This window comes from Anguilla anguilla, chromosome 4 (genome assembly GCF_013347855.1).
Source record: "Anguilla anguilla isolate fAngAng1 chromosome 4, fAngAng1.pri, whole genome shotgun sequence".
NCBI classification, from domain to species: Eukaryota; Metazoa; Chordata; class Actinopteri; order Anguilliformes; family Anguillidae; genus Anguilla; species Anguilla anguilla.
Window position 1 is genome coordinate 61102541 of NC_049204.1, and position 11894 is coordinate 61114434.

General features: G+C 43.6%; 1 protein-coding gene across 1 annotated transcript; it reads right to left on the minus strand.

Annotated features, from left to right (window-relative positions):
- Positions 1–1816: 1816 nt before the first annotated feature.
- LOC118225769 (zinc finger protein OZF-like) lies at positions 1817–10046 on the minus strand. Its single transcript, XM_035414671.1, has 9 exons — positions 8970–10046; positions 8610–8727; positions 7891–8016; positions 7241–7398; positions 4903–5034; positions 4538–4809; positions 3848–3915; positions 3557–3747; positions 1817–3036 (listed from the first exon to the last, which is right to left on the minus strand). The coding sequence occupies exons 6-9, from the start codon at positions 4724–4726 to the stop codon at positions 1817–1819; spliced, it is 1668 nt and encodes a 555-aa protein (XP_035270562.1). The 5' UTR covers positions 4727–4809; positions 4903–5034; positions 7241–7398; positions 7891–8016; positions 8610–8727; positions 8970–10046.
- Between the last annotated feature and the right edge of the window lie 1848 nt (positions 10047–11894).

Genomic DNA, 11894 nt, shown 5'->3' on the forward strand with positions numbered 1-11894 from the left:
TACGTAATATGCGTGTCTAAGATGTTAGAGGCCGGCTGTGTGGAGGAATGTGGGTAGAGCTGTAGCTTCAGTTGGTGGATGTGAAGGAGGGTCTGAGGAAGATGGAGGCATGTTAGAGGCCGGCTGTGTGGAGGAATGTGGGTAGAGCTGTAGCTTCAGTTGGTGGATGTGAAGGAGGGTCTGAGGAAGATGGAGGCGGGACCCTTCCCCCCAGCACTGTGCGTTCACTGCCCATGATGACTCATGGTTCATGTTCATTGCACTCTATTTACCCTCCATCCTATACATTTTGATCAGACCGATCCTAATTGACTGCAGCACCATTGAGCGTATACTGCCCCCCAGTGGAGTGAAGAGTGTAGTGCATGCAGTCCGGTGAATAACGCTCCTATTTCAGCTCAGGACTGTCCTGCACCTCCTGTCAACTCCACAGCCACCGCCCTAAAAAAACAGACCCCTGTCAATCATGGCACCCAGCTAGGGCCACGGCCTCTGGAAAGCCAAGGTCAGAGGTTCAGCAGTAGCATCAATCAGTTGGAAAGTAGTAGATTTCAGGTGTATGTGGTTATGATGTTCTTAACTGAACATTCTAATTCTGGTGTAATGATCACTATTGGTAACTCAAGGCAATGGAGTTCTAGAACACTGGCTTAGAATGTTGGAAAAAAAAATCTACTGTTCAGAGGGTTAAATAATAACAACATCCAATCATGGGGGGCCACAACCTATAGGAGCCGAGGGCCCAGCAGTCTTTCAGACCCGGTGTGATGCTGGGTGGAGCTCCTGCCAGAAAAGATCCCCTGCATACAAACATCACTGGAGAGGAAACTTAAGTGTTAAAAACAATTCATACTGTTTTCTGACAGCATTTTATCTTTTTTAAATGATGTAAAGTCTGCTCTCCTACACCACAGAGAATACCCCTCCTTAAAATGGCAGTTTTTGGATAGTCTTTCAGGCATTAGGACAGCAAATCCTTTCCCGTTTATGATGGCACCAAGGTTGTAAATGCATTTTAAGCATCTGAAATATAAATATTCCCTTTGACCTCTTGATGTAATCCACTCTTATCAAATAAAATTTGGAAATGAAAGCTGGATGCTGAAATTTATATGCAATTTCTCTGGATAAACAAAAACTACTAAGAGCACAACACGATTGCACAATATGTGAACTGAGGTTTATACAAACATCTGATTGGTAACATTTACTCACACAGAAAGCTCAGTTACATTACAGTACAAATGAAAACTGCAACCTGGTTTCCACATTTGAGGTAGTAGATGAGCATATGCTTCAGAGGGTTGGGCAGATAAAGGAGAGGGGGGGGGATATAAAAAACCCATGCATCAAAGATCCACTAAGGTCTTCATTTATTGAGCTTTATAATAACCATTACCGAAGAACAGTAACGGTTATTTATTTTCAAACTTAAATGTTATGTGTACTTAACAGTTAAAAACAGTTCAAGTATTCCAGTATTTCATGACGTAATAGATAATGTTACAATATGAAGCAATGACCAGGCTTACCTGCAGACTGGGGAAATATGGTTCACCTTTTCCCGGTTTTAATATAACCCCAAATTATTAAGCAGGCAAAGATGTAATACTAATTACATATTTTAAGATTGTATATACAATGATAAAATACAAAATTTTAAAACCAACATACTACAGCTGGTTGAGAAAGTGTATTTGTATGCCTTAAAAATGTTCCATCACACAGTGAGAACTTGCTTAAAAACATGTACCATCAGTCATTTAAAAATAGCTTTGGACACTACATTCAAGAAACTAAAACGTTTCAACATTTATCACGTGCACCTGACCCCATGCTCAAGGACAGGTGAGCTTGATTCAGCAGCTCTGTGAGTTTGCTGGTGTTTCTTTAGGTCACAGGAGTAACTGAAACTCTTCCCACACTGGGCACAGTGGTACGGCCTCTCCCCTGTGTGAGTGCGCTGGTGTAGATTAAGGTGTCCCTTCTGACTGAAACTCTTCCCACACTGGGCACAGTGGTACGGCCTCTCCCCTGTGTGAATGCGCTTGTGTAGTTTAAGGTGTCCCTCCCGACTGAAACTCTTCCCACACTGGGCACAGTGGTACGGCCTCTCCCCTGCGTGAGTGCGCTGGTGTCGCTTAAGATCGCTCCCTGCACTGAAACTCTTCCCACACTGGGCACAGTGGTACGGCCTCTCCCCTGTGTGAATGCGCTTGTGTAATTTAAGGTATCCCTTCTGAATGAAACTCTTCCCACACTGGGCACAGTGGTACGGCCTCTCCCCTGTGTGAATGCGCTTGTGTAATTTAAGGTATCCCTTCTGAATGAAACTCTTCCCACACTGGGCACAGTGGTACGGCCTCTCCCCTGTGTGAATGCGCTTGTGTAGTTTAAGGTGTCCCTCCCGACTGAAACTCTTCCCACACTGGGCACAGTGGTACGGCCTCTCCCCTGTGTGAGTGCGCTGGTGGTCTTTAAGGGTTTGCTTCTGACTGAAACTCTTCCCACACTGGGCACAGTGGTACGGCCTCTCCCCTGTGTGAATGCGCTTGTGTAGTTTAAGGCTTCCCTCTTCACTGAAACTCTTCCCACACTGGGCACAGTGGTACGGCCTCTCCCCTGTGTGAGTGCGCTGGTGTAGATTAAGGTGTGCCTTCTGAATGAAACTCTTCCCACACTGGGCACAGTGGTACGGCCTCTCCCCTGTGTGAGTGCGCTGGTGTCGTTTAAGATCGCTCCCAGCACGGAAACTCTTCCCACACTGGGAGCATGTGTGTGCGTTCATGCTGCCAGTATCTAACTGTTTTGGAGTGAGGAGCTGAGCTGTACCTGGGACAGTATGACAGGGTGCACAGAGTCTATGGAAGCTGCCGGAAGGCTGGAGACTCTCTGATGTGACTGATCCAGCTCTGAGCAGTCTCACGTACTCCTCAGGGTGAGATCTCTTGATGTGTTTGTGCAGGTAGTGCTCAGCTGTGTAGGAGAGCGAGCACTGAGTACAGGGGAAGAACTGAGACGGCACAACCTCACCCCCTGGTGGAGAAAAGAGAACGAGTTCAGTATGTAGAACCGGACAGAAAAACCCATCCTGTCCTTAGTGTTTTTAGCAGCAATACATTTTCCCCCAGCATGACTGACAGATTCTAGCATTTCAAAAATACATATTTTGATAGTGCTCCAAAAAAAACAAAAAAAAAACCCAATCAGAAATCACAAAAAAATTCAACACAATTTGCCACTTAAAAAAATCAATACTATTACATTAAATCCCCTTGTTAGTTTAGCAATTTGGTGAGTCAATACAAGCCAAACAGCAATTTTCATGCTTCACTTTCCTGAAGTTAACAATTCACTGCAAAGTCAGAATGCTTCAGAAATTTATTAATGCCGAATCAGAAAATCAACCAAGCAAGACAGAATTCTTAAAGGCCCATTATCGATCATTCAACAGCTGAAAAACTGCACGCTGCCCAATTCCATAGCCCTGGCTGTTCCAGAGTTAAGGGGGCGGGGGAGGGGGAGGGGGGGGGTGAACGGAGATGCATGCACGTACCTTTAGAAGAGCACTTGTTGCTCCATAGGTAGCTGAAGGTGATGTCCAGGTCCTTGGCGTAGTCCTCCCCATACCACACCAGCAGCTCCTGGCCTGGCAGAATGGGCTTGAAGCAGCGGTACAGAATAGAGCCTCGGTACTGGAACGCCACGAGATTCTGCTCCTCTTCATTCCGAGCGCAGTTCACATACCTGAGTTCAAAGGGACACAGGCAAGCGAAAGAGAATTAGACAAAACTACGGCAGAGAGACGCAGTGTTCTCTCTCTCTCTGTCTCGACACTGCCACCTACCTCATCCAGTTGGAGTGAGTTTCTCTCCTGGCGTCAATGTACTCAACACAGCGCTTGCTCCTGTAGATCTAACACAGCCTTGTTAGCACCGCTAAACAGCACTGGCTCTTGTGGATAAAACAGCCTCGCTGGAAAGTACAGTAAACACCCACACCCTAGCAGATCCTCCATACCCGTGCTCTTGGTGCAAACGAGGAATACGGGTTCTCCGCCATACTGGATTGAAGGTGTTCACTACATGAAAACAGTTTATTCTATTCATTTTTGCATATTCACATATGAAAAAGTTTTTATTTTTTACAGTTAATCCAAACCCGTGTAACCACCTCTGGCCAGTTGCGCAGGAGTTTACTGTACTATCGTAGTAACAATATTAACCACCAAATTTCTACATTTTAGACCCACCGTACATCTCTGCACTACAAACACACACACAACTCTACACTTGTATTAAATCTGCCCTACAAAAACTCACACAGCTCTATACTGGTATGTTATAAACACCATACATTAATTGACCACTGCACTGCTGTCTCTCTGTACTATAGTACATTTCCACACACACTTACACTACACACACACTGATTCTACTGCATCTGTATAACAGACTGCTGCACTATGAACACCCGCACTGCACTGACAGAACTCCACACAGTACTGACTGTCACGCGGCATTAGCACCCATCTCACCATCCAGGAGTAACCGCTGTCAACGGCTACATCTTTATCGGTCAGGTCTCCCTCGTACGGTCCATAATGCACCCCTCTGGCCACCGTCCGCTCCTGGTTAAACACCCCCAAGCCTGCTCCAGGGATGCTGGAGACTCGGACCTCCAAACCGGGGGGCAGGGTAAGCCAGGCCCTGTCAGGGCTGCCCATGGGCGCAGGGGCGTCCAAAATGAACGAAGGGGGGCCGTGCACCTGACATTCATCAGTGAAGAAGGACTGGCACTCGTCACAGTCTAGAAGACAGAAGAGTTCATTCATAACTGGACCTCGATCAAAAAGGAAACCACAGGAGATATAGAAACCGCCTTCGCTTCCACGCGGCTCACAGAGATAATCTTCGTCTCTGGGCTCCTCTTCCTCGGTGTAGCGCACGCTCCGTGTGCTGCGCAGCTTGTCACCGCGGACATAAAGCCTTTTCTGCTCAGTCGGCAATTTCAGACTCTCTTTCTTCAGTAGTACTGAAACAGTAAATGTGCAACAATGCAAACATGCTAAATATTCATTCAATTTGTGCACTTTCAGTCTAGCCACTAGCAGCTCGACATACAGGCGTAATATTGGGAACGGGTGAACCTTGGACAAATGACTGTAGTACTGATGTGCCAGTCTGCAAGCACTGTGTCAGTCTGTACTGACAGCACAGCTTGCTTGCAAGAGGCCACAGTGTGGAAATCAATTGAAAAAGTTCATTCTTCAATAAGAATTAACACATTTTGCATTAAAAGGTGCTTCAGCCAACAGTGTTGTGACCACATTTTGGTCCCATGTCCATGTTATTAGGTCAATGCCAGTCCCCTGCGACTTACGTACACCACATTATATTGTAAAAATATGTATCCACTAATGCCAAAGGGTGTCAGTTTGTCAGCAGAAAGTACCAAACTCTGCAGTTTCCCTTGTTTCGTTGTGCATCATTTACAAGAAAAGATTGCACACATTGACCAATTTTGGGAGAAACGAGGTACATGTCTTCAGGAAAATCAGGAAAGGAAGATGAAGGTAGATGAGAAATATCAGGAGATCTGAATGGTGCAACATGAACAGGCATCCATGTTTTAGGCCCAGTAGCCTTGCCTATACCAGTATTTGCTTGTTTGGAGCTCCTGGAGCTCCGTTTGGGCGCCCCCCTCTGCTTCTCAACAGGGGAGCCATGGAAACCGTTGTCACCATCATTGCTGGGGTAGGTAACATTCTTCACCCCCTGAAATGATGGCAAGTGAGAACATGCGAATGTACACAACAGACAACATACATTCATTCTTTTACAGAGCTCTTCAGTGACTAATCAATAGGCAGCTGAGGATCAACTGCGTGTTCATCTCACAACACTTATCTGCACATCTGTGTTTTGGTGCTCAAATGCATTTGAAAACAGTATATTTTACAGCAATGGCATTCAAGTCAATCAATGGCTGTTAGTGTCTACATTTAAATTTCTACAAAAAGAAAACAATGGATGTTCATTTTTTTACCTTTCAATCAAACGCCTAAAAAGCAAAAATTGAAATTTAAGATAGAAAGTTACAGTTGACAAAATGTTTTGGATACATCTTATCCATATCTAATTAGGGTGTCCATTAAAAAAAAAGGTAATTAGCAAATACAGGTAATGAATAAAACTGAAACAGTCATATAGTCCCAATAGTCGTCCCGAGTCGTAATAACCAGGCACAATGGGCAGTAACAATCTGTCTGAAATTCTGAAGGACAAACATGACGCATGTGAGCATGTCACTCGACTGTCCCATACTATCCCACGCATGCTTGTCAGAGTTCAGTCGGAGTTGGATGGCCATGACATCATAGTATCAGTCATACTCTTCAAATGATTCACGAGTCTTTGGAGGGGAAGCATTTCCCAGCGAAGGATTCCTCCATGTAGGAATGAATTTTCTTTAACAAGTGAAAAGACGGTCACTCAATTACCATTAAGCAACAACATCAACACTACGAGGGCAAGTACACCCAAACCATGTCAGGACAATGTACCCTCGCGGATCCATCATACCCTTCAACGCTGGCCTGCGTTTAATAGAAAAACTAGCTTTGTTTCATTACTGGAAGCATTAAACACTGCTGCCTGGTGTCACCTTCCAATTTCACCAAAAACCAAAGAAATTAATGATACAGAATAAAGACCGGTTTCATGGTTCCATATGCCTCAGTTTTTGTTGTCTAAGGGCAACAGTATAACCATCCAATCACTCCAACATCTGTCAGTTCTCGGGGGCTGTATACTGGTACACTGGGGTTCAGAAATGCATGCAGCTTGCTGACCGATTCTTTCCCACTCTGCAATTTGTCCCAGCACACGCAGCTGCTGCACAAAAGAACTGCGCAGCTCAAGCAGGTGGAGTGCAGGCTGTCACAACAGAGCACAGAGCACCTAGCAAGTATGAAAAGGGTTTTCCTGGAGACCAAAACTCTCCCCACACAAGACAGACACTGTGTGCCCGCCCACAAGACTCCCAGCCAGTGTGTCCTACAAACAACACCATAAAGTGCTGCTCGTAGTGCAACAGCAGGGGTCCCATGCCAAGGGCCCAATGGAAAACTGTAGCAGCTGGTCTCCTCATCACTAGAAATAACCAGAACCGGTCATAGCGATGTCTTCAATGGCACAACTCCCTGTTTGGTACGAGCGCTCGCGTAGCTAGATTTCACCTGTGTGTGGCACAGTCCGGATGCTGGAGACTCTGTCTGGGTTTCAGGCAGCAAGGCCGCCCCGCTCCTGTCCTGTGCCACCGCACTGCTCTGTGAAGCCCCAGAGGGGGCGCCATGCTGACTGGGTCTCCTGATTTGGGAACTGAAGCTCCTGGACGCTGCAAACGTTTTTAAATTGTTTTGTAGCGTTGTGACAGTACAATATGCCTGAAGAGTGTGCGGACTTGTGCACACAGCTAATATAGTAGGATATGATCAACAGGTGAAATGTTATTTTAAAAAGTTCAGCTTTGGAAAAGTCTATTCAAGAATTCCTTCCATAAGTTAAACTTTAACACTCCTTGTCATGAATCTGGCTTTGCCGAAAAATTTTCATGGTTAACTTGCAAGAATCTTAATTGCTGCTGTTAGTTAAAAAACGGTGTACGTTTGTAACCAGACACAGAACACCACTCAAAAATCACTGTTAACAAAGACAACGCTTGCAATGCTGTGGTCCTGTGCCGTTACTTTTATACAACCACACTTCTGAAAATGAAAATACAGATATCTGCATGTCATAAATGATTACGCATTTGTGTTTGTGCGTGGTTCAGAGCGAAACACTCGTGTGCGTATAATGCACGCAATGCGGCTGTATGTTCGAGTACCAGGCTTCCTCAGCAGGCCAGGCCTCCACTCCTCATCTTCAGAATCGCTTTGTTCAGCAAAGTCCACTGGCTTGTCCCTCCGCGGTCGACCCGACCTCATGAAAGCCGGAGTAGGGGAATAGAGCCCTGAGAAGCGAGGGGGGGAGAATTCGGGCTCAGAAATGCATTTATACCTTGTTACCGTACGCAATCTGCTTTCCAGGCACAGAGACAAAACTGCGAGCCTTTAGGCAAATTAACAGTGCTTTTATCCTGAGCAAAAAAAATGCAGAGGACTCAAGTGCATGGATTAGCAATTGATATATGTCTAATCTGATGAGACTTCAGAGAGAATTTTAAAAAGCTGAAAATACAAGAAAAAATATGTTAACTCATATTTGCAATCAACAACTTAAAACAAAACTAACTTCAAACTACTGAAAATGACCACTAAAGAAAATCTTTCAAAATTGTCTGTATTTGTTCAGGTTTACAGCTAAACCTCAATTTCACTATCAAAAATAAGACAGAAAATGCTGCTCTTTTCCTCTGCACAAAACTTTGTACTGTACAGTACTCAGTACATTACAGGGCTCAACATTAGCATAATGTACATTTCATGCCAAATTCTGTGACAAAGGCAATACCATTTAAATATACACCAAAACTGCTATTCAGAATAATTGCCAAACAAAAACTAAAAGTACAACCGCGCACCGTGTAAAATAAACGAGCTGTACCTAATGCTAACATAGCTTCGTGGTTCCTCTTGATGTTCTTGTAGCGCAATTTCTCACATTTTTGCAGATTGGTCCACTCGGTCTTGGAGAAGTACACTTTGAGCTCCTCAAAATTCTCCTGGAACGGCGACAAAGAGCAAATGAGCTACACATTTGAACATGCAGTAATCTTAAGTATTTTCCACAGGTGACCTTTCCTTGGAATACAAAATTTGGTTGCTTTCCTCTAAATTGTATTTATGTTAAAGAATGGTGTCGAAAGTATTGCGGGAAATCTGGATGACAGACTCAGCCGAGACGCAGAGCCCATTTTACTGCAAACTATCGATACTATTGTAGCCACGCACTAGCACCACTTACAACTGAGGCGCTTCGACAATACTTGCCAAAGTTGTTCACTGTAACGTTCGCAGCCGACATTTCCCACAGGGACGCATAACGGAGGCATGCTATTTCAACTGCTTCGCCTGTTCATTGTTGGCTCCATTCCACCACTTAAAAAGGGTAAAACATTCGTGCGATATGACCAGCAAGGGAAGTACGAACCCCTGTACATGGCCATAAGATATTGGAGAATGGTACTTTTTGCGGAAGGAAATTTGCGTCAAATGCGAATTTGCTTATCGTCCACTTACCTGAAAACAAAACCCGATCACGCCCCCTTGTGGCGTATGTTCTGTTCTTTTCATTGAGAACTTCGAAAGGACTTGGGCAAAAAAGTAGGTGTTCAGTATTTAAGGTAATTAAACTGCCCTTTTGTGGAATTTCATGTCCATGCAAACGTATATGGGCATATTAGGGCGAGTTTAATAAGCACTACCCTGTCCAAGTGCATAGAATAGGCCATCTCGGCACTGGGCGACGATATCGTCGAAGCGCGTCAGTTCATTATCTCGTCTCCTAAATAATTTTGAGCAGGACTATACAAGCCAATATGCTCTTGTTAATGTTTTTCTGTTTTATTTATGAGGTTTCTTAACAATTATTTGTCATTTTTTGACCAATAAACATTTATTCCATTTGAACTTTACTTTATGGGACAGGAATTTTCACTCTTGCCTTGATCCCTAGAAAAAGATAATTTTGTCCAGTACATGGAAGCGGCTACTTATAAAAGTAAAGTGTGACATGCCTGCTGTGGAGACGTTTCTAAAATGGGCAGGCTAGCCGCGCGGCTAGGCTAACCGGCGACGGTCTTCTAATTTTCCCAGGAAGAAAAATAAGGATAGTCTAGCAGACCTTACAATTCATATATGTATGTGTTTGTGACGAGCTATGCTGCGTTTCAAGTTGTGTATCGGGTAAACGAACAAGGAACAACGCAGACAGATGTTATGATGACACCAAAGTAGTGAAAAGGCGTCCGTCTATGGGTAACCGAACGATATCCACTCCCACGTCCGTCGCGCTGGCAGATCACTTCAACGACCGTTACTTTCTTACCTCTTCACACGAAGTCATGGTTCCCACGGAATCCCTTATTGTCTGTCGTTCAAAAAACAAGTGTTAGCTAGCTAGGTAGAGAACGACGTTAGCCAAAAATCCATGCTAATTAGTGCCACCTTTAGGGCTACCTTTTTTTAACACCTCGCAAAAAATTATCTTACAGCAGCCATGTTAGCCTGTAATGCATAACAAAACTTACAACACATTAACCATTTTTCAATGACTGGTAAATAGCTTGCTACTATTAATGTACAGCCATCATTTTTAAGTTACACTTCTTGTTAGCTACGCATTATGTGAACGACGATAGAAACTGGAAAGCGAACCATAGCCAGTTTATGTCAGTTACTAACCGCGTTAGTTAGGTTATACTATGTCTGTGAATTTGGCTCTTGTTAGCTGACATAAGTTATTAACGAGAAATTGGCTACAAAAAGCATTTTGACTTTCATAGACAACAACTTTACTAGCCTCACCTCAGCAACTTATGTAAACGTCAGCAGCTTGTTAAAACTTACAAATATGTCTTATCTTTCACCACCTTCAAGCTCTCACTTCGTAATTGAAAATCAAGACTGAAGCGAATGGGGTGAGTAACCTCTTGTGGAAAAAGGTAACCGCTCTTTTTCCCCGCCAAAATTGGAATCTTGCTGACGTCACCACAGAAGATCAGGCACTGTGAGGCGACCGTGTGTGAGAAGGGAGTCAAAGTAGCCTTGTTATGTGCGAAAATCATGGACACGAAATTGTTATTAATGTAACCTCATTGGTCGTTTTAGCTATTACAAATTTCATTATGTGCAGCAGTTTGTGATTTTTAAAATATGTTTTCTGGTATGGTGTCTGCAAATGGCCTATCAAAAGTCTGATATTCACGTTCATGTCAAGCTCTAGAGAAATGGCGGATCGTGGGGTGTCAATTCCAAACATTGCAGCAGCGAATTAAGAGTAGCAGTGTTTTTGATAGTCTATTATGCTCTTTTCAAAATTAAAGAATGTAAAATCAACAGCAGTTTTGATACTTGTCAGCACATTTAGATCGAATTAACAATGTGCATCAACTTAAAGCATGTTAGCTCATTTTCAACCAAATCAGTTACATAACGTTACGTAGCACATAATGTTACCTAATATTACGTATAAAGTTAGCTAATAGCAAGCAATATTGGTTGTAACTTGTTACGTTCTCTTCAATTTATATTATTACACAATCAGGGAGTGGGGCTTCTAAACATAGGCTAGTATTTTTAGAGGAAAAGGCATTAGTCAAATATAACATTCAGGCTGCATACATGATGGTCAGTTATCCATTCCACCACATGGGGGAGTCCATACATATTCTCCACACACGTCTATGTGAATACATTTCAATACGTTATCTAACGGAAATACTGTGTTTGTCTCTGGTTCATTCATTGCCATTTCCGTTGCTTTTCTGAAGGGAACATCAACAGCAAAACACACAACCTGCTTGTCATTTCAGTGCAATAAAGACAGACTTGGGGTCTGACAAATCATTTTGCAGTATTACCAGTTCTACTACCTGTCAAAAATGTTTTCAAAGTAGGGTTTCAGTCACTTCACATGTAGTTAAACTCTACAGCTTTTGGGTCATTTACCTCAAGTGGCACTGCAAGCATGGGCTTAAATGCTTTCAGTAAACAGTTTGTACCATGCTGTCCTTAATAGCACCAAATTTCCCTTGGGTGTAGTCTTGCAATATCTTGGTGAGATTCTTAAGTAGTTATTAAGTGCAATTAACGATAGGACTAGACTGGATCCAGACTCTGAATCGCTGCCCCTGCCCACTATTGAGAAATGTTGTCAGGGGATTCAGGA

What these genes read in the sequence shown, in the direction of transcription:
- LOC118225769 (XM_035414671.1), bottom strand. Translation starts at nt 4,726, where the DNA reads ATGGGCAGCCCTGACAGGGCCTGGCTTACCCTGCCCCCCGGTTTGGAG. An exon ending in ACAGCGGTTACTCCTGGATG is followed by an intron (nt 3,916 to 4,537) that starts GTGAGATGGGTG and finishes AGGCTGTGTTAG; the next exon opens with ATCTACAGGAGCAAGCGCTG. An exon ending in CAACAAGTGCTCTTCTAAAG is followed by an intron (nt 3,037 to 3,556) that starts GTACGTGCATGC and finishes TTTCTCCACCAG; the next exon opens with GGGGTGAGGTTGTGCCGTCT.